The 27,966-nt window shown below is 40.6% G+C and overlaps 1 protein-coding gene across 5 annotated transcripts in view; it reads left to right on the top strand.

Annotated features, from left to right (window-relative positions):
* The first annotated feature begins 2,556 nt into the window (after positions 1-2,556).
* Positions 2,557-27,966, top strand: part of ryr1b (ryanodine receptor 1b (skeletal)) — a 75,520-nt gene continuing 50,110 nt past the window's right edge. For all 5 annotated transcript variants that reach the window (XM_029446539.1, XM_029446540.1, XM_029446541.1 and 2 more), the window contains exons 1-19: positions 2,557-2,879; positions 16,647-16,769; positions 16,850-16,951; positions 20,699-20,773; positions 20,884-20,962; positions 21,283-21,395; positions 21,489-21,588; positions 23,034-23,130; positions 23,228-23,302; positions 23,780-23,936; positions 24,056-24,220; positions 24,625-24,746; positions 24,978-25,164; positions 25,593-25,728; positions 25,823-25,918; positions 26,326-26,444; positions 26,714-26,847; positions 27,024-27,265; positions 27,359-27,551. In XM_029446539.1, the coding sequence (XP_029302399.1) occupies positions 2,832-2,879; positions 16,647-16,769; positions 16,850-16,951; positions 20,699-20,773; positions 20,884-20,962; positions 21,283-21,395; positions 21,489-21,588; positions 23,034-23,130; positions 23,228-23,302; positions 23,780-23,936; positions 24,056-24,220; positions 24,625-24,746; positions 24,978-25,164; positions 25,593-25,728; positions 25,823-25,918; positions 26,326-26,444; positions 26,714-26,847; positions 27,024-27,265; positions 27,359-27,551 (2,363 nt within the window). In that variant the 5' untranslated portion in view covers positions 2,557-2,831. The remainder of the gene's footprint in view (positions 2,880-16,646; positions 16,770-16,849; positions 16,952-20,698; positions 20,774-20,883; positions 20,963-21,282; positions 21,396-21,488; positions 21,589-23,033; positions 23,131-23,227; positions 23,303-23,779; positions 23,937-24,055; positions 24,221-24,624; positions 24,747-24,977; positions 25,165-25,592; positions 25,729-25,822; positions 25,919-26,325; positions 26,445-26,713; positions 26,848-27,023; positions 27,266-27,358; positions 27,552-27,966) is intronic.

The following is a 27,966-nucleotide window of genomic DNA, read 5'->3' on the forward strand; positions in this document are numbered from 1 at the left end:
ATTGTACAGAGATTTGAGTTAATTTCTCGGTACAATGTCGCCACCCTCAGGCGCGGCGCCGCAACTGCACGTAGACGGAGGCGGATTCGTGAGTTGGCAAAAAAAACAGGCAACAGCAGGTCACTTCTGAATCAGGACCATAGACTGTATGCAGGACTCATACTCCCAGAATTCATGTTACTTCTGCTTCAGTGGCGTATCACCTCCTCCGCCTCCTCCTGCCCTCCGTTTTACCCGACAGAGTTGTATCCCGGCGAGCAGCGTCCCAAAACATCTTTATCCGCTGCCAGCTGCTGTTGCAGCGGGAGATGGGTGAGAAGGAGAGCATGCTGAAGGATGCCAGATGGAGACTGAGGAGGTAAGGATGTGTGTAAGCTATAGTAGTGCACAAGGTCTGGAGAATGGTCACCGTTACTGTGTGATGCGACTTACAGCTTTTCTGTCTGGTGCATCCCTGCTGCCTCATTTGACCAAGAGGGGTGTGCCACTGACACTCCAGACAGAGCTGTTACAATTGGGAGAAGATAGCATTTTTGGCCTTGTAGTGTGCAAAGATCATTTTCTGGTGCACTGTCTTATCATAATCTCTTTGCAATTTTGTGTCAAGGTATAACTGATCTTTTCAGAGGTGAAATGAGAATTAGGGGATTTTATTCAGGCTGTAAGGAGACTGACATGGACGGACACCTTTTAATATTCAGTTAGATTGAATTGGATGTTTGCTCTCTAATAAAATAATACACTAAAAATGGCTATTATAATTTCCTATGCTCAAGGTGACATCTTCAAATTGCTTGTTTTGTCCGACCAAAAGTCAAGTAACCACTATATTGCATTAACAACGATATATAACAGAGAACAGCAGCAAATCTTTACACGTCAGAAGCTGTAACCTGCAAATGTTTTGGGCATTTTTGCTTGATAAATGATTTTCATATGAATCAGTTTTTAAGAGTGAAATTAATTTTCTGCTGATTAGTCACTGTTCATACCCCCCTCCCTCGACCTCCTCCAAAATAAGAACGTAATTGCACTGCTGACACTGTAACATAAAAACCTTCCCTTATGATGAAATGTCTAAACTTAATGACCTTTTAGGATTGTCGCCATTCAGACACAAAATAATATGGTAGTAATTATTAATTACTGTTCAGCTAAGTCCTTTGACACTTTAAACTCTGAAGCATAACATCTGAAATGGTTTAGGGAAGTGTGAAAGGGCATAGAGCTAATTAAAAACCTGATATATGTCTCATCTTGTTATTGATTGGACTGTCAGAAAGCATCTTCCACTGCGAATTAATGAACAAGAATTACATTTTTTATTTAATTTACCCTAACGTAAAGTTCTGCAGCTTTTCTCTGCTTCACATCATTGTTAACTCTTTCGCTTTGGGGGTTTAAACTTTAGGAATTAATTTAGGCATTTGAAAACAAGAGATATTAGGAATTTATCATATTTTCTGACATTTGATGTAAAAGTGATGGAGTCCTGAACACATTGTTATCTGACAGAGTTAGAGATTCTTGTGTTTGTGTTTTGTCTCACTGGTTTAAAGTGAGTTTAAAGTGGAGCTGTGGACAAAAAGTGATGTCAAGTCTTTCCATGCACTGACTAATCTGAATGTTACAGTACAAGCATCTGAATCTAATGAGAGTCACTATCAATCTGATCTAACCACATCCACACAGTCCTGATCAAGCAGAGTTAGAGTTTTAAGAATGTTTTTTGTCTCTAGATTTAGCTATTGTATATAATGTCACAAATATTGCATTATTTAAAACCATTTGTACACTTTTTCACATCAAGTTTATTTTATCAATAGATTATATATTTATATAATATAATATATATATATATATATATATATATAATATAATATATATATATATATATATATATATATATATATATATATATATATATATAATTAAGTCATATCGTAAAGTTAGAATTTACATTCACAGTTTACGAATGTACAAACTTCCCAGCATGCATCTCTGCTGAGTCTTTCCTGCATTACTCCTGCAGAAACCATGATAAGCTGCCAAGAGCCATCGTGACATTAAACTAATACAACCTCATCAGCTGACTGTCAGGTGATACAGATGTCTGAATTTTCCAAATATGTCCCTTTGGGTGCAGAGGAGCTAATGTAGTGTTAATGCACTCATGCATCATGCTGAAGGCTCCATACAGTGCAGCTGACTTATTCACTTTGAAGAGTTAAGGTGTTTGTTTGTGTGTGCATCTGTTCTTACTGCACACTCCCCAAAGGCTAGTCCTCACCCCCCTTTCCTTTTATAGCTGTGTGTGTGTGTGTGTGTGTGTGTGTGTGTGTGTGTGTGTGTGTGTGTGTGTGTGTGTGTGTGTTGGAGGGGGTCAGCCTGTGTGAAGGAGTGGCCCACTTTTACAAACATGGCGGCACGGTGGGATGGGAGTCGTGTAAATGTGTAACAAGGTGCCTGCCCCTCCCTCCCTCCCTCCCTCATCTGCGGTTGGGGGGATGCAAGGCGAGAGGAGAGAGGATCCGGGGAGAGCCTCGCCTCCCGTCACTCTCTCTCACAACACCGTGAGAGCCACAGGACTCATGCTGTCCTCCAGCACACCCACACACACAAGCACTGAGAGCGAGAGGCACTGAGAGTGTGTGTGTGAGAGAGAGAGAGAGAGAGAGAGAGAGGGTTACAGCAGCAAGAAAGGAAGGAGAGAGGTGCAACGTGGAGAGCGAGAGGGAGGGACGTAGCAAAGGAGATTAAAAAAATACAAATCCTGAACAGAAGGATTTTCTCTTTTCTCCCGAGGAGCTGCCAATAACCCTCGGTGAAGGATGGCAGAAGGGGGAGAGGGAGAGGAGGAGATTCAGTTCCTGCGAACGGTGAGTCCTGCTTACTTTCCTTTTTGGGAAACCTGCACTGGCTGCTGGAGAGGAGATGAGGAGTTATAAGAAAGGACATTTTATTTTATTATTTTTTTATTTATACTCTACGTGATTCAACTCTTGATCTAAAATTGACTCATGATCTTCCAGCATCAATTTCATTGCTCCTTCAGTGCCCTCTGGCTTCTTCACTTCCCTTTTGCTTTTCTGGCATTGGATATTTATGTCAAATCTGAAGTTGCAGTTCTCCGTGCCAAGGCCCGTTCTGTATATAGTTTACTATTTTTGCAGTGCCCTGAATATGCTATGACCCGCTTATAAATTGCTCTCTTTAAACTTGGTCATTGATTTCTTTAATCTCGCGTGAGCGCGGAAGTCTTAACCTACATTAAGAGATCATATTTTGATCTCTACAGAATGCACTGATCGCCTAATCTCTTTTTATATTACGTTCCAGAATGTTCTGGGCTTAATAGGTGGGTAACAGTGTATGTGTGCATATGTGTGTTTGTGTGTGTGTGTGTGAGAGAGAGCCCAGATAGATAGACAGTGGCTGGTGCATCTGTTAGCATCGTTATCTATTTTTATCTGAGGAAAGTAGAGCCTGTCAGTGTGGGGTGAGGAGGCAGAGCAACAAGCTACCCAGAGCTGCAGGGGACAGCTGGCCAAAGGCTGCATGTCTTCCTTGGAGAAGCCAAGACACGGTCACAGTGCAGAGATATCCACTTCACAGTGTCAAGCTCAATGGGGGAGGCCCCCTGCAAAATGACCTAAAACAGCTGAGTTGGTGAAATTAGTTTCTAAAGCTTGAGATGGATACTGTAAGCATGCAGTATCAGAGATGAATGATACATTCAATTAGTCTGAATATATTGTTTTGAATTTAATCCATTTGTTTCCATACACCTGCTTTTATAATCTCCCATCTTTTGAACCTAAAAAAGTTAATTAGGATGATTCTTTTAATTATTGACACGAATAATCACGCGGAAGATTATGTTAGGTTAATGCACGAGCCAGTGTTTCCATTTAGAGCTCGGCAATATGTTTGAAATCAATGTCAAAAGTATCAGTATATTAATTCTGTCATTCATTACATCAGACAAAACTCTTCGACTGTGTAAAACAAAAACTTCTATTGTGTTGGTTTTTAATGACAATTTGCTTGGAATAAGTCATCTAGAAAAACACTTTTGATATTTTTAACACAAACATAATACAGTTCCAATGAAAACCATAAGCAATAATACTGAATTATTTCCAGTCTCTGTTTCTATCGAGGATTATGAGAGAAACATCTTTAAACAGGTTCATTTAGTTTGTCTATGAGAAGAAAAGCATCAAGAAAGCCGCGAGACACACAGAACAATCACTTCCAATGCCTTCAGGCTCGGTTATAGGATGAAACGATTAGACGGCAACACTTCAAAAGGAAAAACAATATGAATTATTAATGTCTTGTGTACTTCAATGGGTTTATCGTTGACGCCAACACAGTCGGGGTCAGGGGTTCAATCACCTAAAATGCAAGTGCATGTGGTGCTGTGAGAATCTTTGGATTATCGCGTCCACCGAACGCTCTGTGTTATCAGTCTTTTAATTAGAGGCCAGTGACGGGACGCTCTGTGTTTCTCTCTGCTGGGGTTTTCCCCTGCGCTATATTGGAGGTTTGGAGGTGTGAAGAAAATGGAGTGGGATCACAGAGGAGCGTTTACCTCACCTGGACCAGCTGGGGCAGCAGACTGTAGTCATATATTCATCTGATATAATCTTTTTATAGCTACATCTCCTGCCATGGAGGTTCACAGCCTGTGTGCCAAGACCCAGCAGGGGTTTAGCTCAGCCCTTCAATGTTTCATCTAGAAGTCATTATCTTATAACAATCTAATCAACAAATGTTAATCTTCAAATAAGCCTAGTTTAGGACAACAAACACATATGCTACTTGTGAGCATCACCTGCAATTATAATTGCTCAAAATGGACACCTTTGATGTATCCCAACAAAACATATTCTGAATATATAGTATGCCCAAAATCGTGTTCATAAAGAGTCTCCAGCTAGTCTGGAGGTCAGGGGTGTCAAACATACGGCCCGAGGGCCAGAACCGGCCCGCTAAAGGGTCAAATCCAGCCCGGTGAAGACTTTCCAAAGTGTGAAAACTGGAGAGAAGTCATTAATTCCATTTTTTTAATAAAATGGGTTGCTATTCCAATTTGTCCACTGGGGATCAAGCTGTCCTAATAAGTGTAGCAGACCCTATACTGTCCATCATTTGTTTGTAAATGGTTTGTTCATTAGTTGTGAATGTTTTCAGAATGTACTTGTACTTCTTCACACTAAAAGAAAAGGCAACACTTGGAGGTGTTGTTATTTATAGGTTGTTATGCAATAGTTTTACTTGACGGCCCACTTGAATTGGTCAAATTGGTTTATACTGTGGCCCATGAACTGAAATGAGTTTGACACACCTGCTTTTTAACACAAAAAAAGCAAGTATGGGGTTTCACTGTGACAGCTTGTTAGGTCTGTCCTCAACTGAAGAAGTTCTGGGTCAACGAACACGATCTTATTACCATTTGGTTGATTTAATCCACTGATCTGCAAAACCACAAAGAATCATGCAAAAGCATCGCTTTAAATATTGTGTTTAGCAGATATGTGTCATGAGTTTCTTGGAAATAAGTCATTCAGCATGAATTAAGCATAAAACAACCGATCGGTCGGCTAATTTACTAAGAGGTGGCAGCCCTACAGCTGCTCTACGTGCACTGCAGTACTTATCTGTGTTAAGTCTAAACTTACTAAAGCTGATTTTTGGGAACATTAAAGCTTTTCGAAACTTGAACAATGATCTGGTCTTTGCATGATAAAAGAACAAGCAGAAAGGATAAACGATGACAAAATAAATATTTAGTTTCTCACTGGGGACTCAACCAGAACATCAGAAATGCAAACTTGGGAGTTCTTTCAGGGTAACTTAATAAAAACTGTTACGCACCATTATTCCTAATGTAGTTTACTTCACTTCAAGCTGCTCTTTATTATTTGCTCTCTTGTATCATGATTTCTAGAAAGTTTAACTTGTCATGCTCATGAGCTAAGGAATCAATAATAAGAGGCATTTTGTATTCAATCGAAGTTTCCCACTGATTTAAAAAGATCCAAAATCCCTGCAGTCCATCACCAGGCTCTTGAGTGTAAAGATGGAACAGGCCGGCCCTCCTCCCCTATAAAGTAATAGTGAACATGTAGGTGTTCCTGCAGTTTGAGAAACCGATTGTTATCTATTTTAAGGAAGAAGCTGAACAGAATGATAGCAGTGTAATGCCTTCATTTGTATCCTTTCCTCTGTTACTCTACTTGTTTTCCTTCCCTGCTGGGAATCCTCCAGATAACATGAAACACTGTGTGGGGGTGTAGGTCTGAGAGTAAGTCAGTGTCGTCTCTCTTACTGCATGTTGTGTTTGTTTCACCCCCATGGGTTTTTTTGTTTAATAGTGAGAGAGGAAAGGAAGAGGAGATTAGGACCTTTGAATGCTGAATGCTGCTCAGTGTGACAGATGGGAATAAATGTTATGCATTTTGGTCTTCTTCCGCACCTCTCCAGTGATCGTTTTCACAAAAGGCCATACACACATTACTAAGCAGTGCTGCTCTATTCTATTCTGGGTTTTATTGTGTTATTCTAATATTGCCCATGTGACTGTGACTCATACAATGCTGAGTGTGGCTTGAATAGTTGTACAGTATACACACTATCTGGTGGGCCTGCTGTATAGTAGCAGGTTACCTAAATGCTCCTTCCACTCAAACAAAGTGGAAGTTGAACTACAAGTACGTGGTATCCAATTCCCTCCCTAGAAAAACTCCCTGCAAGCACTTGAGCCCCCACATTTGCTGTCAAGAGGTTGGCTTAGCTTGCAATAGCCAGCAGCCCATAACAACAGCCACAGACTGCCGAAATGTCTCACAGCGCTATAAACACACCAGAGTCTACATCAGGAAACCCAGACTTCATACAATGGTGCCGTGGCGGTAAAAGCTTGTGGCGGTAAAAGCTGTGTCACTGTTTCACGGTGCCACATTTGCGGTGTGAATGGTGCAGGCGAGAGAGTTTGAAGGGGTATTCGAGTTCCAGTCTGTAACAGCAGTTTCTTTTTATAGTGTGCCACTATAAGTGTACACACTCTGGAGGGAGAAACCAGAGGAGTCAGTGTCCTACTTGCCAGCATCCTTCGGGAGACGTGGTGTGTGTACGTGTAGATGTTGGGCTGTGAGTCTCTGCGCGTGTCATTGTGACAGTGACTTTTGTCAGAACTGTACGGTCAGTTGTGTTTGCAGGAATCACTGATTTGGTGCTTTGCAGGTTAGAAGGTGACACGATGTCCCGGTTAGCTACATTTGTTTGAAAGGTGAACGTTTTTTTAGATGTCAAAGTTACAAATATAGTTTCAACAGCTATATTTCATTGTCATACAGGTCTCACTACACATTGAAGTAAAGTGTTTGAAATATACTGCAAACAACAACATTCAGCACAGTTTTAATGAAGTACAATGTCTCTTCTGATCGGTGAATGAACACTTTAGTGCACACTGGGGGACCATTGGTTGTTTGGTGGCCTGAGCAGGATTTTAAGATTTTAGGGTATTTACACTACGTCTGTTTGTTTGTAACATATTTACCTTTTACTCTCAGTACAAAAGTATGCTTCATCTCATCTTTCAGCAGAACTAAGTGGGCGCGTTTTTCTTTTTCCAATTGATCAAAATCTGTCTTCATTTGTTTCAGTTTTGACTTGCATTATATTTTGAACTGCAACAATCCATGTCAGGTGCATAAGAGGAACGGACATGTCCTTGGTCCTTTCATTGTATCTGTTTTAAGGCTGATTCAGTGACTGTTTGTTTCTCTTTATTTAATGGACACTAGAGAAACAGACAAATGCAACGAGGTACGATGTGGTTAGTAACTATTTAGACGGTGCTTTCTAGAGTTAGGTTCTTGGGTCAGATTTGCATTTAGTTCCAAGTTGGTACAATACCCACATTTTGACTCTCCTATTATTCCAGATCCTGTGACCCCCATCTGCCCTGTAATCCCCTCACCCGAGTGTCCCCGCCCATCTCCCACCTGCACCTCATTTCCAACACATATACGAGTCTCTTTTCCCCAGTCAGTCAGATCATTGTAGTTTTTTTGTTGCCATGTTTCTTTGCTGCCCGAGCCGTCTGCACCTGCCTGTTACCCTACCTGTGTCTGCCTCTGAGCTTATTTGAATCTTCATCCGGTTATTAAATCATTGAACTGTCCTTATCTGCCTCAACCATCTGCATCTGGGTCCGGCTGCCTCACACTCACCTGCCTGAAGTCATCAAAAGGTTACACAACTATAAACCTGATCCAGCAGCAGGTTGTACAAACCTTGCCCTCTACACCACTGCCCCTACAGGTTTCCTAACTAAACAAAAACGTCGACCCCACCCATCATCACTCCTCTTTCTTTGGGATGCTGTTTTACAACTATGACACATATTTTATTTAGTACACACTGCTGTACACAGAGTCTCTCCCCATGTTTCATCCTAACTGTATGTGTCTCCTTGCTCTCTTCTACACACACACACACACACACACACACACACACACACACACACACACACACACACACACACACACACACACACACACACACACACACACACACAGTGAGTACATCAGTAAGCAGCAGCAGATGAGGGAGGTGTGGAGGGTGTGAGCAAAACAGGGCTTTAGAAGTGCTGAGCCCAGGAGATGAACACGTCCACAGTGGGGCATCAACACACACACATACACACAACACCTGTTCGTCAGTTTGCTTTGGTCGCAGGCAGTTTACACAATAAACAGGTGGTGTGGTCTGCTCTCAGGCAGGAGACATAAAGAGAGAGAGAGCCAGGGGGATCCTGAAGAAGCAAAGTGACTTAACTGTGTGTGTGTGAGGTGGAGGGACAGACACTGACTAGTTTAATTAAAATGAAGTCAGACAAACTTCTAATAAATGTAATGCTGAGACTAAATGTATAGATGGAGTCTGTTCACCTTCTCCCAAATGACCAGGTCCATGTTTTGTGGATGTATTAATCTTACTATTTCAGACATCATCGGTTTCCATTTGTGGGATTAAAATTGTTTATGAATCAACTAGCAGACTACTGATAGTTTCTCAAACGGAGTAATCTGCCGCACTGATCTAATACACATTCATTTATCACTCTTACATTATCATTGCCTGGTAATGTACAGCTTTGCTTCTCCCTATATTGTAACTTTGACAAACATAATGCGGATCATTGTGATAGATTTCATTATGGCACGTTTCATCAATCTACTAAAAAGCTATAATAAGGTATTCATAAATAAGTGAAAACCAACTTCCTGACACAAAGCAGCGTGGTTTTAAAAATGGCTGGCTTTGATGTAAAGTAATCATTTGTAGTAAATGCAAAATCACAAGTCCTTTGAAAGCCCTTTAGAAGATAGTATAAGGCATAAAGTGTTCTGCAGCTGAACAAGTCCAGACGCCCGATGTTTACCTCATCCTTTCTCTCTGACCATCGTTGTTCCAAGATGCCCATAGTGTTCCAGAATGTTTGTGCAACCGGAGTTTTGCCAGAAAGAGAAATGTTTTGGATCCACAGTTTAGTCATTTGGTTTGAGGCAAAAGCTGTCTGGAGAAATCGGATAACACGGTCTGTTTGTTTGAGCGAAGGCTTTGGGAACTTCCAGGAAGGTTCAAGGATACTTGTAGTTTAATTTTTAGGTTGAAGGTAAGTTTAAAGATTGTTTCTTTGAAGCTTTCAGAGGAATAGATTTTCGATTCAGCCCAGCTAAAATAATTTATTTATTTCCCTTGAATTGCAGCTGTCTGCCAGACTTATCGTCTTTCAAAGAGCAGAGGCTGTTTAATGTTTGATGTGTGGTAGTTTGTAGCAGTTTAACTGAGCCGGAGGGGAATGAAGCCTGTGTGTGTTCGTGCGTGTGTGTGTGTGCGTGTGTGTGTGTGGGCCTGAATGTGTCAATGAAATGCAGCTTCAGTGTTTCTTTGCTTCTGATTTATGAATTATGGCTGTTTAAGCCTAGCGTAGTTTAGTTGTGAGTGAAAATCCTAAAATATGGGAATATTTTCATGCTATTTCTTAGCAACCTTATCAAAATAGTTTATTAATCTATTACAGTTATAGCCAAGATTTTAACCCCAATTATGTTGTCAGTGTTGCTGAATTGTGAAACTCATTTAGCATTAGCCTGCTGTAGTAACCCACATGTAGCCTAATCTGATTTGTTTGGGAAGTGATCGGTTGATTTTACTTAGTTTGTTCTGTGCTCAGTGGCTTCCCTGTGAGCAAAATAGTCTCGCTCTTTCTCCAAAGTGCAGTGCGACTGCTAAGTATCTCCAAGTGAGACCGCGAAGTATCTGCTGGTCAGCAGAAGGAGGGAATGTGATAGTGACAGGTGCAGCCACCTAAAATAGGAGAGGAGAGGAGTGGAGGGGGAAGGCCCAGAGCAGAGTGGTAGAGGTAATGGAAAAGGGGAGAGAAAAGAGGACTGCAATGAAATGATAACAGTACAGAGAGAAAATGGAGTACATCAAACAAAGTAGCGTGCAACGAGAGCGAGCATGATAGAGAGAGGCAGAAAAAACAGTGAAAAAGACAGAAATATTCTGGACTCTTCTGTGTGCTGCTGAAAGATTTATCAGCAATGATTCAATGCAGCACAATAACTGTTCTGTCTCAAGCTACCTAGAACTTCATAACTTATCTGCAAAACTTCTCATCTTTAACACTTTATACCACATATAACTCACAGCAGAGACGCACACATACGCACTTGAGTAGAAATGATTTCAACATGTTGTATTGTGATGCCAAAGCAGAGCAAGAACCCTGAGATGCAACAGAGTTAAAGCGTTTTTAAACTGAACATGCTTAAAATGTTAAGGCCCTGTAACACAGTGTCGTATGGCAGAAACGTACGCTGAGGCCGCAAAACGTTTTTTTAGCATGTTCAAAAACGTTTCACGGCCTCAACGTTCAACAACGTACGCCAGCGTATTGCCGATATTCCGTATACACCAGCATACGTTTCCACCATACGGCGAAGGAAGGCTATCAATTCCTAGCATTCGCTATCAATAGGCTCCGTATATGTTCATATACGTTGTATATGCTAATTGTCATATGCGCCAGCATACGTCTCTGCCATACGGAACTGTGTGACAGGGCCTTTAGTTTAAATCTGTGCATCACTGCCTCTTCATTAATGTTGTTATATTTGTATTTGTTCATGCATCAATGTAAAGGTTTGTGCAGACATCAGGGCTCCTGTGAGCCCTTAACTGGAGCGAAATGACAAGGAAGTTGCTTATGAGAGTTCAATATTGGCCACATTTGGAATACTATCACTAGTAGAGAGAGAAGTGACGACAAGACTTTGGTTGAGTTGTTTACCGACAAATTGAGACGCTGTCTTTAACCTTTTTCAAAAAAAAAAATATTCAGCTCATAAATCTCAGTGCTGGACTCGGGGTTCAGGTTGCACCTAACAGTTTACTTAGTCCCCCAGAATGGCAGCAGTAGTAAAAAGCAGTAAAAAGTGTGATTTGTCCAGAGCTAAATCTGTATCTGTTGACACTGTGGTGAATTAAGAAGATGGTTTATCTATTTTAGAGGTGATATGTGGGAGATGATGTGTAGTGTTTGTAACCTAAACTCTCAGCCGGACCCTTATATTTACACTTGGTGACTCTTTTCGTATCCTCAGGCAGCACATAATCCACAGTCGACAGTGTCAGGTGGACGTTTTATCAGGCGCATGAATTAAGTCTCATCCTAAAATACTTTGGAGGAATTGATTCTGAAAAAACTAAAACTAAAAATGTATTAGGATCAGCCTTTACAATCCTGAAGAGAATAATGATACAAGACAGAAATGTTTCAAAGAAAGACACAAAATAAGAGTCAGGGAGAAAATAGGAAGGTTGTATTTTTATTATGTATGTATCTCAGCAGGTAGAGGAGAAACCATGAGGGAGAGTGCTTTGTTAAGGAGAGCGGGGGTTCCTCAGCCCTTCAGACTGCAGTCTGTGACGCAGGATACGGATAATGCACCTGTATGGTCTTTTCTAGTTTCCAAAGGGAAACCCCAACACCACTCTATCCTTATTGAACTGTTCCTTTCCTCCACCCACACACTGTGCAATGTGCTGTCCTTCACTCTTTTTTTTTCTTCATGTCTGCAGAATTAGAATCAATGTCCTGAGGAGCTTGTGTCAGCGCACTTTGATCAGAGCATCAGGGAGAAATCTGGACGTTATACATTTGATAAGATACATTTAATTTAGTTGTGGATGTGGCACTTTGGCAGTTCAGAAACTGAGAGTATGGCGTGAAAGTCTGATATCATAAACCAATATTAAGATGGAAATATTTAGAAATCGTCATAAATTAAAATCAAAATTTGAACAGATCTTAGTGAAACAGTAAAAAAGACTTTAAAACTATCCTGTTAACTTGCAAACTAAACAAAACATTTTAATCTGAATGTTTGTTAATTCTGCTTAGTTTATCATGGGATTTTGAATACTACTATAAAATATAAGTGAAAATAATAAGTGACGCGTTTGTGTCCGAACCACAGGGGTTCAGAACAATCACTGTCCCGTGAGAAGCTACTGGCAGCCAGTAGTTGTATTTACCAACATAGCATCGTTTGAGACGGATCTGTCTCTCACTCGGAGACCATGTTTATGTCCAATTCTCTGTTGCCTCGTCTCTCTGAATCCTCCATAGACAGTGTCACTGCATGCACACCAAACTAAACAATCTAACACACTATCCGTCCACAGCAAGAACTGTATCAGCTAATTACACCTCGTTGTCCCGTCCCGTCCTACCTCTCAGTTTAGCAGAGCACGAGGGTATCGGAGGAAGTAGACATGGCTCACCATTTTGCATCTGTTTTACTTGTTTGCTTCCAGTTTAGGGCAGGCAGCGTGGCTGCTTGTCTGGGGAACCCTGGCTACCCTCTGTCTGCATGTGTACCAATAGACAGCCCTAGAGAATATACAAAGGTGTCTGCTTTCAGGCGCTATCTGTACTTCTGGCTGTAAATCTCTGCCACATTACACACCTCTATTTGCGCACACTAGTGTTTGTTTGTCTAACTGTCTGTTTACATCTCATTGTCTCTACATCTCCCTCTGACCCCAACACATCCACATTGCCCGGATGCTTCAGCTGCCAAGTCCAAACATGGTTTGGATGTAACACTACACCCTCCATCAAATGTGTTTGATGTGCTTGTGTTTGCCCACTGGCCAGGTTTAAGATCAGTAGGTCAGGTAGGTGATAACCAGCACATCCTGACTTTCACTCAACACTGCCTACCTGTCTTGTGTCAGATACGCTCATGTGAGATTAACAGATAATCAGCAGTTGTAGTTGGTTTACAATAAAGCGTCAAGTGCTCTTCCTATAAATCCTGAAAGCTGCATCTATTAATATAAGGATGAGTGTGGTCTTAGTATCAGCTTCTCACATGGTCTTATTGGAAGAGATTCCCACAGTGTGACTCTTGGAAAGACACAGCTCTGTAGTTGCTGATGCACTTGACAGAGAACTTTTATAGGTTTGAGTGCCCAATGACGGGTGGAATGACTGGCCGAGCGGTTTATTAGCAAAGTGCTGGTGTGTTTGTCTGCTCCAGCAGCCATCTTGGAAGGTAACCAAGCATTTTCTCGAGGTATCATACCTGACAGGTCAATGAAATACTATAATTCTGTACATTTGAAGAATGAAAGGTTTGTTCCTTTTCATTTTTGTTGTATGACGTCCACGGCAGTATTAATTAAATGTTCAATGACGAGGCGAGAGTTCATTAAACACTAGTTGTGACTAAATCAACATGCAATATTGTCAACCTGAAAAAGACGAGACTAAATTCAAATTCAAAAATTCTAAACTTTATCAAATTCTCTCTTTATTTTCATTTACGAAAAAGAGGAGACGGAATATTGTAGACTTTTTTTTCCTGTGATGCGCTCGCCAGTTCCGTGTTGTGCACCGGCAGCACACAGTGAGCACAGTCGGGAGGACTAAAGTTAAAGTTAACAATGACAACAACAGAGCTTGGGAGAGAGAAATAAGGTGATATGTTGACTTGACTGAAATGTTCAAAACAATCTGATGACTAAAAATGATGTCAACAGTTTTTGACTTAAACTAGTTACGGTTTTCTTTGACGAGAACTAACGAGGATATTTTACCCAGAACTAAGACTGAATAAACAAAGAACCTGACAAAATGACCACTAATCTCCAGACCCATAACATATCCTATTTTATTATATTAATGGCTTCCCACCAACGCTCCCTCGGTCACTTACCGTCGGGATTTGCAATTTGCTAGCAGTTAATCAAAACCCAGATTACATATATTTATAAAAATAATAATATCCCTTATTTTTATAGCACTTTAAAGAACATGTTTACAAAATGATTTGCATATGGAAAATTGATAAAGATAAAGAAATTATATTCTCTGCAACTTTGAGGCCAAGGCTCCGTGTCTGCATTCACCTCCAACCCCCGATCTCTCGCAGTGCTCCCTCGGGCCCTCTTTGTCTTTTTGATGTTTTCCACAGAGGTAGAGTGATTGAAGCAGAGTAAATCTGCATGCGAGACTGCGGCTGTAGAAATAGATGGAAGCCGCCGGGGAGGACTGCTGTATAACATTGGGCACATATCGTCTACGACTGTCATCCGATCGCACAACTTGTCTCAGAGCAATGAGTCACTCGGTTACTTCAGTCTGCTTTTAGACACCCACAAGCTCAGTCCTATCTCCTTAATGGGGACTGCAGTCAGAGTCCCTATGCACTGTCCTCAAAACATGGTCAGTTTAGCCCAATTTAACTTTCTTGCTCGGCCCAGTCCTGCTGAGCTTTTTCTGTGACCTTACAACTTCTCTGCAGTGACGCCTGGTCGCAGAACAATTTATATTTAGTCCTGATAAACAAAGGTCCTTGTTGTCGTGGTGCATAAAGCCTGTGAAACACTGTGAAGTTGTGTAAGTGGTACATGTTGTTGGTGTACGGAGGAGGTGGGAAAGATATCCCACTTTGTTTTAACACGATTAAGAACTTGATCTCTCATTTGCACATTACATCTGAGATGTACAGATTTCATGCTTCTATGGTCCATGTATAGTTTTAGTAACACTTGAGTTGCGTATTGAGTGGTGTTGCTCATGTCTGCAGTGAAGGAGAGAGGGCACGTTGCTCCACTTTCCACACTGCAAAGCGGGGAACACGAGGACAGGACAGAGGAGACATTTCAAGGCTGAGGAAAGATAGATGATAGCACAGCCAAAGGAAGAGGGCACACTTTTCAGCCAAAGAAACACTAGAGGCCTCTGGGTATAAGAGAGGCGTAGATGTTATGAGGTCACTGATCTGCTTCACTTTCCATTTTCCTGCTCTGTGCCATAAACATAGACATGCAATCTCCTGCGCTGCCTCTCTTTAAAGTGCCTGCCTATTCTCCTATGGGCTATAAGTCATGGCACATGAGTGGTGCTCACCAGGGCAGACAGCGAGCAGGTCAAGAAGACAGAAGGATTCATTAGTTGTTAGGTGAGAGGGGAGAAAAGTCAGGAATATGTCCAGAACCATAGAAAGGAATATTATTCAGGTTAAGTGATGGATCCACTTGTGTAATGACTGAGTGAAGTGAACAGCTGAGAATGTTGACAGTGAGGTGTGGGTTTCACAGGGGAGGGGGTGTTTATCACCAGTCTCTGGAGGGTCCGGGACCAGGAGCAACAAATTACTGTCCATTAGCATTCTGCTTGTGGCGCTGCATGTATCTATTGTGCCGGCCCTCCCTGAGAGGAACTCACATTTGTAGATTATTTAGTGAGCCTGACATGGTTTCTTGTTTCAGATGATTTTCAAGAACGTTAACCACAAATTGTGTAACTGCTCAACATTTTACAAACCTTTGAATTTCAGATTTCTGAATGGATTTTCTTTTTACTTTGTAGGCAGCCATTGTTTTTATTTTTTATTAATTTCTCTATTACAGTATATGAACCAAACAATTAGCAGACTCTTGAGACTTGAGTCTGTGTTGTCCAAAATAGAGAGCATCATGTCTTCTTTTATTGTTGTATGGCAGTTTGCTAATTGATGTCCGTACAGTGTGGACATAAAAGTAAGAAAATGCATCAAAACATTTGAACAGTACAGCATGGTTTGCAGCAATGAAAGTTATTAATGGATTATAGTATATGAGATAAAAACATATTTCTTTTATTTATTTATTTACAAATTCTAACTTAAGGATAAACCCCTTGAACTGCACCATCTCGTGTTAGTCATTGTGGACTCTACAGAAAGAGCTTATTTTTAGTTTATTAAATTCTTTCTATTATGTGCTGGTGGCAAGTTTTCCTTTTCCGCACTCCTTATGAAGCATGTCACTTTAGTCAATAAAAGGTCAGTATTGTTCACAACAATGCACCGAATGCCAAGCCAAGCCAGTTTTAAACAAGAAGTGCTAAAGAAAACACAAAACGATGTGCACTATCATTTGAAAAAGCAGGTGTAGCAAGAATAAAGAGCAGCCAAAATGTAAGGGAAATAAGTGTGTGGTTGAAAGTAGTAAATAAAAAGTGAAAGGCCAGTCGATACAATTGTTTGTTTGTGTGTTGAGTGCAGGAAGACCAGGTGGTTTTGCAGTGCACTGCCTCCGTCCTGAAGGAGCAGCAGATTAAGCTGTGTCTGTCCTGCGAGGGCTTCGGGAACCGTCTCTGCTTCCTGGAAACCACATCCAATGCTCAGGTAAGATGCTGCGATGCTTCCTCCCTTTTGTCTGTCCTGTTCTTTGTGTAACCTTGTTTTTATCAACTGTGTTTGTGCAGAATGTGCCCCCGGACCTGGCCATATGTAGCTTCGTTCTGGTGCAGTCCCTGTCGGTCCGCGCTCTGCAGGAGATGTTGGCCAACACGGTGGAGATGACCGAGGTAGGACTTCAACAACAAGAATAAAGAAATGAGTAAAGTGTAATATAAGGGAACAGGATGGAGACTTGACAATTCTTTTTGCAGTGATGTGACACATCGAGTAAGTGCTTTAGAGGAATTTCGCTCAGGAATGACAAATGGAGAAATTATACTTCGGTAGAAAGTATATGTCTGACTGATAAAGAATGTATCTGTTCTTTGTACAATTTATTCTACTGCGCCTATATCCTATCCCTCTCACTGTCCCGGGACTGAATTCTTTCAATTTCAATTTGGATTGCTGATGGATTCAAGATATACAATCTGATTTTGTTGACAGATTTGCTTAAGCATGATATTTTTGTTTAGTATTCCTCAATACCTTTTCACTGAGAGGAACACTACGACATCTTTGGAAATATGGATCTTTGTTATCTCAGAATTATATAATAACATGAACACCAATTTAATCTCTACGTCCAGTATGTAACACACTGTTTTAATCTGTTTACCCACTATTATTTAATATATTATGTATACAAGGTACATGTACACGATTTTGCCTTACAGATGATAAATAAGGGTTTTATGTGTTTCATCAACTGATTATAATTTGAAAGAATTGTTTCTATCATTAGATTTACTAACAGTACTGAGACCTGTAACCGCACCAACATGTTGGTCCATGTATTAGAATATTTGGGTTTGTTATCAGGTTCCAGTTCTGTGTTTTCTGTGTTTTCTTTTTTACTGGGTCTACCTTTTTGTTTAAATATAGATCGCAGATTGGGCCTTTAAAAATAAATGCAAAACTCCCGTTTGTCCATCTTAAAGCGCACCGCACATCATGACCCTATAGTCTATGTGTGAGCACCATAGATGGACTTATACTTTGCTTTTATTTTTATTATGATTTTATTTTTTTTTACTTGTTATCTGACACCCCCTCCCCTCCCCTTCCCTCCTTGCTCTCTGCCAAGCAGGCAGTCGATTTGGACCAATGGGTATGTCTGTTAATGTCTTTTTTCCTGTAACGTGTGTCCCAACCACCCTGGCAACTGTCCTCGCTCCTGTCCTGTTGCCCACACTGGGCGTCCTATTGAATGGCATAGTGCTGTATCATTCACACGTCTTGATTCATTTCTGTTTAGCACTCACCTCGAGGTGGCGATCGCTCTGTACACCTGTCATTAATGTGCAGCTACAGTAACTGATGGGGTCCAAGTAAACAGTTCATTGTCTTCAGATTAATCTTTTATGCTGATACTTAAAATCGCATCGTTACTTAAAAGGATAACAAAAAATCTTTATTGAAACATTTGTTTTAAATTGGCTGAATCTGCAGTTTAGAAGCTAGTGTGAAGGCTGTGGTGAACATTATTTTACTACTTATGTACTTTTCTTTTCAATAAGTACACCTGTATCTGATCTGTTGTCACAATTTATCATTCATTTGCATTTCATGCAGAAATATCTGCAGCACATTTATCGTCACCCTTCATTATAATTATTATGTTACCTCACCTTGCTTGATGTAACTTTTGTTTCAGCACATTGTTCTTTGTTAGTCTTTGATGACTTCAAGCTATTTCCTGCAAAAAATGACTGCAATTAAACAAGTTGGCTTACTTTAAAAACATGGAAGTCCAAGCACAATGTAAAAGTTTAATATAGCAACAACTTTGTTGTTTGGTGGTGTATTTTTTCTTTTCCATTGGATAACTTTCCAAGCATGATGATATCCTCATATGTTTGCAGCCATTTAAGCAATTTTAGGTTTAGGTGCAACTCCCTCTTAATCAGCGAGCAAACCTTTGTAGGCCCCAAACTTTGCATCAGCATTCAACAATCATTTAGAGAGAAATCCACCAACGTATTTATCAATTTACCAACATACGCACCCTCAACCAAGCAAATCTCAAGTTAAAGGACAGAGGGTGCACCAATTTATAGTATTCAATGTCACATTTAATGAAATATAATAATTCATTGTACAAAGATGGATTTGTCCCACCAGACCAAGAAGGCACTGTTTGGTGATCAGTGCGTGTAAACTCAGGTCTTAACCCACTTCTAAGCTGTCATCTGTTCCACCAGCTTTCAGTTCTATTGTTCACTGTTTTCCAATATATCTTGAAAAACATGTTACTGTACCTTTTATTTTATTCTAGCTAACATTTTTATACCAGTTTACAAGACAACACGTAAGCCCCTTGTTGTTAAAACCAAGAGTTAACATTGAACTACAGCTCCTGGGAATATTACTCACAGAAGACTGATTTAGCCGAGAATGTGGACAGAAAATGACACATTTCATCTTACTTAAAAGCCATGATTTAAATGGCCTCTCAGGAGTTTGAATATGTGGATGAGGCAGTTCTAATGGTGATCAGTAGGATGAGAATAGCATGGCATGCAGCCCAGTGGAGGGTCTCACGGTCCCACCCACCTCTGTCAGAGTAGGATGGGGAAACCGGACACCCCCAGAGCTCTGGACGGGCCTATCTCCCTCTTAACACACACACAAAGTCGCACACCACCACCTGTCCTAACCAAGGGCTAATAGGTTAATGCTTCCACTTGACATACCTGCCCCCGCCTCATCCTAGTGGATTATGGGTGCTTAACCCGACAGAAAGGCTGAGCATTATCTTCCTGTTGGTATAAAAGGTTGTTTTGGCTAATCTATCTATAACTGTTGCAGTAATTATGTTTTCTTGTTGCATCATTGCTGGATGTTGAGAAAAGGTAGGATGGATTGTGGAATTCAATTCTAATTTGTGGTGACTGGATTCAAAGCTTTACATTTGTTTTGCATTCACATCATTTCGACACCTTCTCTGAGAATTATGATTTGTAGCATAACATTGTGGCATTTTCAGAAACATCTGTTCACTGCTCCCTTATTGATGTGGTTCTTGTTATGTTATGTTCTTGTATTTGCATAAGAATGGACCCCAACATGTTCTGTACAGTATTTGTTTTGGGGGAAAAGTCATTGTTCAGTGATGTGAAGCTGTTAATTGTTATTGCTTGATAATTATTGTCCACAGTCGACTCTCTAAAGTATCATTTCAGGGATGTTACAATGATAAATCTTCGACACGCACCCAAGTTGTACATTTCCGTAATAGATCCTTTTTACAGCAGACATTATCACTCGTCAAGACAAAACACGCACAGGTGTCATTAATAACATCAACGATAGCTACATTACAGTCCACTTTCAGTAAGCCGTGTCAGTGAGTGAGCATGCACATCACTAGAAGTGGCTCAACTAAATGTTATTATTAGTCATTATTAATGTTATATTCCATCTGGGCTTTTCCTGCTTTGACAGTCTAATGATCTGCCGTGAAAAGAGTCTATTGTTTACATTCACTAATGCCAATACGTCTCATCTGTCCCATTCTAATCTTTCTAGTTTGTCCATCTCTAAAATAAAACGAGTAGATACGTTTAATCTGTCCCCAAAGGATATACCTGTAGTGAGCAGTCTATGTTTACATATGCAACAGTAATAATTACACAATTACATTCAGTGCTACGTACAGCATATCATTATAAAATGCAGTCTCAACAAACAGAACGTGTCAGTGCAAGTTGATGAAGATATGTTGTGATTACAGTTTGGACTCTTCATAATGTGCTGGACCTTCTCAAAGATACCCTTGTTTTCCTCCCTCTGTGATGAAGGTATATTTGAAGTGTATAGTCGGTGTAGTCAGCCTCATCTGTTAAATATCTATATATCTTCTTCCCCTCCAGTCGTCTCAAGGTGGAGGTCATCGTACTTTACTGTACGGTCATGCCATCCTTCTGAGACACTACCACTCAAGCATGGTAAGACTTGGTTTGAAGAAAATAATAAACACAATATGTTTTAGTTTCTTTATTATTGTAGAACTTTGTAGTTTTTTTGTCTGCATTTAAGTTGTGGTCTTCCTCCCCAGTACCTGAGCTGTCTGACTACATCTCGGTCTCTCACGGACAAGCTGGCCTTTGATGTGGGCTTACAAGAAGATTCCACTGGTAAAACCCAATGCTCTTTTCCAAGCCTGCATTCAACTGATTACTGAAACTCACTATCTTTTTGTAGTATTGGTAAATTGTTTCTTGGGAGTTTAGTACATTTTAAAATGTTGCTGAGTTGGCCATCTTGAACTATTGGCATAAATGTCAGTCAGCAGTGCATTTTGCAGTTTGGCTGAGAAATACAAACATTGTAATGGTTACTGTGAGGGAGCAGTAAGTTATACATGAGCAGGCAGGGTATTTGTTTTTAGGTTCACTTTGAATAAATATAACAGTTGCATAAACTCTGTGGGGAAACTCTGTTCTTCTTCTTGCAGGTGAGGCATGTTGGTGGACCATTCATCCAGCCTCTAAGCAAAGGTCAGAAGGTGAAAAGGTCAGGGTGGGTGACGACCTCATCCTTGTCAGTGTATCCTCTGAGAGATACCTGGTAAGCCTCCTCGTACTCCGTCCGCTTTGCTGTTACACACAGATTTCGACATGTATAATCTGTGCTAACCTCCATCTTGTCCTCTGTCCTCAGCACTTGTCCTACGCCAGCGGGGATCTAATGGTGGATGCCTCCTTCATGCAGACTCTGTGGAACATGAATCCAATTACTTCTGGATGTGAACTAGCTGAGGGTACAAACCTGCTTTAAACATTTTGCTCTACAGCAGGGGTGTCAAACTCATTTTAGTTCAGGGGCCACGTACAGCAAAATGTTATCTCAAGTGGGCCGGACTAGTAACATCACAGCATAATAACCTGTAAATAACCCAACTCCAAATTGTTCCCTTTGTTTTAGTTTAAGTACATTCTGAAAATGTTCAAATTTAATGAACTATCTTTTTTACAAAACATTATGAACAACCTGAAATTTCTTAAGCAAAGAAGGTGCAATTTCAACAATATTATGCCTCAGTTTATCATTTACACATGTGCATTACAACTTACAGATCACAGTGTATCAGGCACAAAACATTTAGTCACAGGTATCTGGAACAGTATTTTACTTTATGATCAAAACTACTACAAACTAATTTTTACACTTTGCAAAGTCATCCCGCAGGCCGGATTAGATCCTCTGGCGGGCCGGTTTTGGCCCCCGGGCCGCATGTTTGACACCCCTGCTCTACAGCCACCGATGCTGTGCAGCCCACACAATGAATATACACACATATTAAAACAAACAAACTGTGAGCATGCAGAACATTTGAAGATGATATTGGGTGCGATCAGAACTCATGTAGTGTACACTTAAGGTGAGACACGACAGGGATGCATGCACCTTTGCTTCAGTTACATGTCTTCTTTAGAGTAGACGAAAGAAAACATTCAAAATACACATTTAGGTGTTTATTTTATTTGTCCATTTGCATCTGTAGATTTCTCCTAAATTCAATAAAAGTTGGCCTAAGGTAATGCCTCATTTGCATATTTAAACAACATTTCAGAAAAGTTGTAATAAAAATACAAATAATTGTCTTCATTTAAGTTTTCATTGCAAAATGTATGGAATGTTACAATACATATCTTTAAGGCCGTTTAATGAGTTTTTCTTATACTTGCTCATCATCTCCACTTCAGTAGCACTTACGTACATACACCAAACCTTCCAGTTTCATTCCTATCTATACTCTGAAGGTTTTTATGTCATTGGCAGCTGGATTTATATCACATTTTAATCTTAAAAACCTGGTAAAAATAGATTTTGTTCGTGTGGCTGTTGACAGTATTTTAGAGAAGAGATATCCAAAATTCATCGTGTAAAGACATTCACTCAATATGTCAACAAAGTGAAGCAAGAATTTTGAACCTGGCTTTATCCAATGTTCAGATTTCTGTTACGGAAATGTTGCACATGAGCACATATTTAATAAGCTAAAGCCTAATTTGCATATTTAAACATAACATTTCAGAAAACTTGTAATACAAAAAATAATTGTTTTCATGTAAATAATCAAGTGTTTTTATTGGTGATATCTATTAGTTGAAGGTTTGACCCTGATCAGCTGTAGTGTCTCCCCTTTACATACCGTAAAGAGAACTATGGTACACTCATTGTGGTGTGTATTCCTCCTCTCAGGCTTCCTGACAGGAGGTCATGTCCTCAGGCTGTTCCACGGCCACATGGATGAGTGTCTGGCCATCGCTACACCCGAGGAAGGAGAGGAAAAGCGCAGGTGAGAGGAAGATGACACTTAGTGTTTCTGAGCAGCACAATATCCTGTCAGTCTGATACCATATGATGGATGTGTCTCTGCCCCGACTCTGCTACAGGATGGCTCACTATGAAGGTGGTGCTGTGTGCAGTCAGGCTCGATCCCTGTGGAGGTTGGAGCCTCTCAGAATCAGGTGATTGTCCCCTGAAGGCATTTACATAAGAAATTTAAATTGTGCCGGATATACTTGTTGACAGAGTTTTTTGTGTGAGTGATAAATCTAAAGAGAAGAGTATTTCCTTTCCATACATACAGTAGGTATTGAAGCTGAGCAGCATCAGTGGAAATATTATATATATATATATATATATATATTGGAAGAACTTCTTACTTCAGTTTTTCTGGTTCTTTCTTTTTAGCGTTTTTCCTTTATGACAGTTTTCAGTTAGTTAGCGGTTTATAGGAAACGTTGGCAAAGAGATAAGAGGATGCCATGCAACAAAAGTCCTCAACCATAATCAAATGACATGGATGTAGTGATTACATTTAAACATCTGGGTCACAGGGACAACGTTTTGAACATCAAACACTGGAGACTGAAAGAAATGATGTCGTAGTAATTAAAAGACTTTTTGATAATGTGCTGGTTCTCTCCACTTCCTTCCTGCAGCTGGAGCGGTGGCCACATGAAGTGGGGGCAGTCTTTCCGTATTCGCCACATCACCACAGGCCGGTACCTGTGTATGGATGAGGAGAAGGGTCTGTTGGTGGTCGACCCAGAGAAGGCCAACACCAAACATTCTGCTTTCTGCTTCCGTGCTTCAAAGGTCAGAATTAACATTTTGAGCTTCTCTGGACTCCTGTCCATCTATTATTGATTGTTTCTCTCACTGACCTCTCTATGATTTTCTGCGACCCCTCTTTTCCTCCTGGTTCCCCTGAGCAGGACAAGGTGGAGGTGGCTCAGAAGCGGGATGTTGAGGGGATGGGCATTCCAGAGATAAAGTATGGAGAGTCCATGTGCTTCGTGCAGCATGTGTCCACAGGCCTGTGGGTCACGTATGCCGCCCTGGATGCCAAAGCTGCTCGTTTGGGGATGATGAAGAGAAAGGTTAGGATCTACTCTGGAGATCAAAATAAGTTGTAACAGTCTTAATGTAGCGGTATGACATGAATATTGCATGATGTTACATGAAAATGAGAAGAAAACTAAAATATTGCTGCCAATGCTACCACCTTGTTACCATAAGAGTTTGTATAGAACAGGTTGCTTCGCTAAAGCTCTGTTGTGGTTTAATGATTTGGAAAAGTCAAAGTTAAGCACAGGGGTTAGCACAAGTTGGGTATATATATATATATATATATATATTGGGATATATTAAATAAATCAGAGAACCTAAACTTTCCTAGTATCTTAAGGACAAGATAAACATATCTGTATAGCTGTTAAATGACAGCCACCAGAAACAAAGGGGGATACCATCCGTAATATAATTATGTTGCCCATGTCTCCAGGTCATTCTGCACCAGGAGGGTCATATGGACGACGCCCTAACTGTGTCCCGCTCCCAAACTGAAGAGTCTCAGGCTGCTCGAATGATTTTCAGCACTATAGGCCTCTTCAGGCAGTTCAACAAGTATGTATTTAAATGTTCTTAAGGACAGGATGTCGTGAAGTTGTTTGAAAACATTAGTACTGGCATGAGCCAGATCTTACCTGACATCTTCAATATGCTCTCATTTGTTTATGGTACTTACCGCATTGTAATGTGACCATATCTTGATCTGAAACATGATTACTATGAAGAGGGATAAAACATTTTTGAGAATATTTTACATTTGTTGCTGATTTATTTGTGATCTTCCAGGGGTTTGGATTCTCTTAATGGGAAGAACAAGTCACCGGGGGCTGTGTCGCTGCCTCTGGAGGGGGTCATCCTCTCCCTTCAGGATCTCATCTTCTACTTCCGCCCTCCTGAGGAGGAACTGGAGCACGAGGAGAAGCAGACCAAACTTCGCTCCCTCCGCAACCGGCAGAACCTCTTCCAGGAGGAGGTAATCTGCAGGCTGCCTGCAAAGCCTCACACAGCCTCAGACTTCTTATAACTCAAATAAATTCAATATTCAAAAGGGAACTTCCACTTTGGCATCATTGAGGACTTTTATGCCCTCTTGCAGTTTTGTTAACCTTTATTTATTTACTTATTTTACTTATTTGTCTTAACCTAAGTGGACACGCACACACTCATATGCTTTATTGCTATATTTTGGGAAACCTTAATTGACATAATGGCAAGTGTTTAATCCTAACTCGAACCATCACAGGGTCAAGTGTTACAACTTTTAAATAATAATAAATCATTCTAATTCTAATCTTAACCCTAAAACCACAATACTGCCACCAACAACATCAGCAACAAAATACATTTTAAGAAAAGCATAAAATGATGTATGCACCCTTTTGTTTCGGTTTTCTTTCTCAGGGAATGATCACCATCGTGCTGGAGTGCATCGACCGCCTGAACGTGTACAACACTGCTGCCCACTTTTCTGAATTTGCCGGGGAGGAAGCTGCAGAGTCCTGGAAGGAGATTGTCAATCTCCTTTATGAGCTGCTGGGTAAGATCATCACTATAAACGTAAAGTACAAATGAAATGCTATCTGTACTGATTAAAGCAACCTTACTTCACTCTCTGTGTCTCCACTGAACAGCTTCTCTGATCAGGGGGAACCGCTCTAACTGCGCGTTGTTCTGTGATAACCTGGACTGGCTGGTCAGCAAGCTGGACCGTCTGGAGGCCTCTTCAGGTATCGGATGTGCCTCACTTATTCACTGATACCTCGCACAAATTAGAATTGATCTTTAGAATTAACTAATGGCTTTCAAGGCTTGGCTGGACCTACTGTAGTTATTAGATACAGCTTCAACTGTTCTACTGTGCTAATGAGATCCTAAGACACAAATCTCTGTGTCAACTAATCTCCAGGCTGAAGACTGAACCTGATTTGAATAGAAATTTCCTCTGAATTGATGCAGTTGTTCATTTTGATAGGAAGTTTTGTTATAGTTGATTTTTAAGACATTTTATTTCTTTTAAACCATATTTTTTTTATTAATGACGTCTTAGTTACTAGCTTTACAAGTGCATTATAACTGTTACTGATGTAAAACAAATGCTGAAAATTGATCATATTCCTCCTGTCTATACATTTAGGTATTCTTGAGGTGCTGTACTGTGTGCTAATTGAAAGCCCTGAGGTTCTGAACATCATCCAGGAGAACCACATTAAATCCATCATCTCTCTCCTGGATAAGCATGGAAGGAACCACAAGGTTAGTCTTTTCCCACTGCCAGTAGCAGGACTGGGATATAACTTTAGCCTGCTGGAAATTAATTAGCTCCTGTTAGCAGGGTTGGTTACTTAACCACACACTCTTGCAGGTGGTGATTTGCAAAGTTATAATATCCTGAGATCATATTCGGCTCATGAAAACACTTCTCGATTATGAAATAGCCAGTGAACGACAGTGTGAGCTGTCCGCTCTGCTCTGCCACATAAACATAGAGGCGATAGTAATCTCAGTCTCGGTCCTGCCTTTAGGTCCTGGACGTCTTGCGCTCTCTTTGTGTGTGTAATGGTGTAGCTGTGAGGTCCAACCAGAACCTCATCACTGAAAACCTGCTCCCGGGTCGTGACCTGTTGCTGCAGACCAGCATTGTAAACTATGTCACCAGGTACTTAAACTGATGTTAAGTTGTTCTACAATACAAAAGGTACAGACTGTTAGTTGTACGAGTCTTTTCTGTTTTTGAACTTGTATTTTTCTTGTAATAAAAAGTCTTCAACCACTCTGTTGAATGTTTATTGTCTGTAAAGGTTAATGTTGATTTATTTTCTCTTCTGTGCTCAGTGTAAGACCCAACATCTTCCTGGGTACATGTGAGGGGTCCACGCAGTTTAAGAAATGGTACTTTGAGATGATGGTAGACTATGTGGAACAGTTTGTGACGGCGCAGGCCAGCCACCTTCGTGTGGGCTGGGCTATGACCGAGGGCTACAGCCCCTACCCTGGAGGAGGAGAAGGCTGGGGAGGTAACGGTGTGGGAGATGACCTCTACTCTTATGGTTATGATGGTCTGGATCTTTGGTCGGGTAAGATTATTCCCCTAATTATTTACTAAACTGTTTTCCATGAGGCTACATGTCTTGTTATATGACTTCCTTGCTCTCTACTCTGCCGTTCAGGTACGGTTCCCCGCCAGGTGGCTTCGCCCAGCGCACACACCCTGGCTGCAGACGATGTCATCAGCTGCTGTCTGGATCTGAGCGTGCCCAGTATCTCCTTCCGCATTAACGGCCACCCAGTTCAGGGCATGTTTGAAAACTTCAATGTAGACGGCCTCTTCTTCCCCGTCATCAGCTTCTCTGCTGGAGTCAAGTAAGTACAAAATAAAAACAAGGTATTTTATATTTAATCAGTACGACAGTAAATTAATGTAACAAATATTATTCCAAATACAGAAGCAGATTTAACAGATTGCTTTAATTAATTATTAATTAATTAAGTCATTTCATAACAATTAGCGACCTTTTAATGTAGAAATACACACAGAGAATGGACAAATAATAATAATAAAAAAACTGGCAGAATATTTAAAGTGGTAAGTATTCAACTTTTACCTTCCTAGCGTTTCCAAGTTGCCGCTAACACAAAGAAGACTTTTCCTCAGATCCTACTACTATTGAAAAATGTAGCGACTTATTCAGACCATTAGGGAAAAGGAAAGAAATATTTTCTAAAATATTATATAATATTATAATGTAATTAATTCCCAATGCTAATCTCAGTCCAC

This window comes from Cottoperca gobio, chromosome 13, assembly GCF_900634415.1.
Source record: "Cottoperca gobio chromosome 13, fCotGob3.1, whole genome shotgun sequence".
Classification (NCBI taxonomy): domain Eukaryota; kingdom Metazoa; phylum Chordata; class Actinopteri; order Perciformes; family Bovichtidae; genus Cottoperca; species Cottoperca gobio.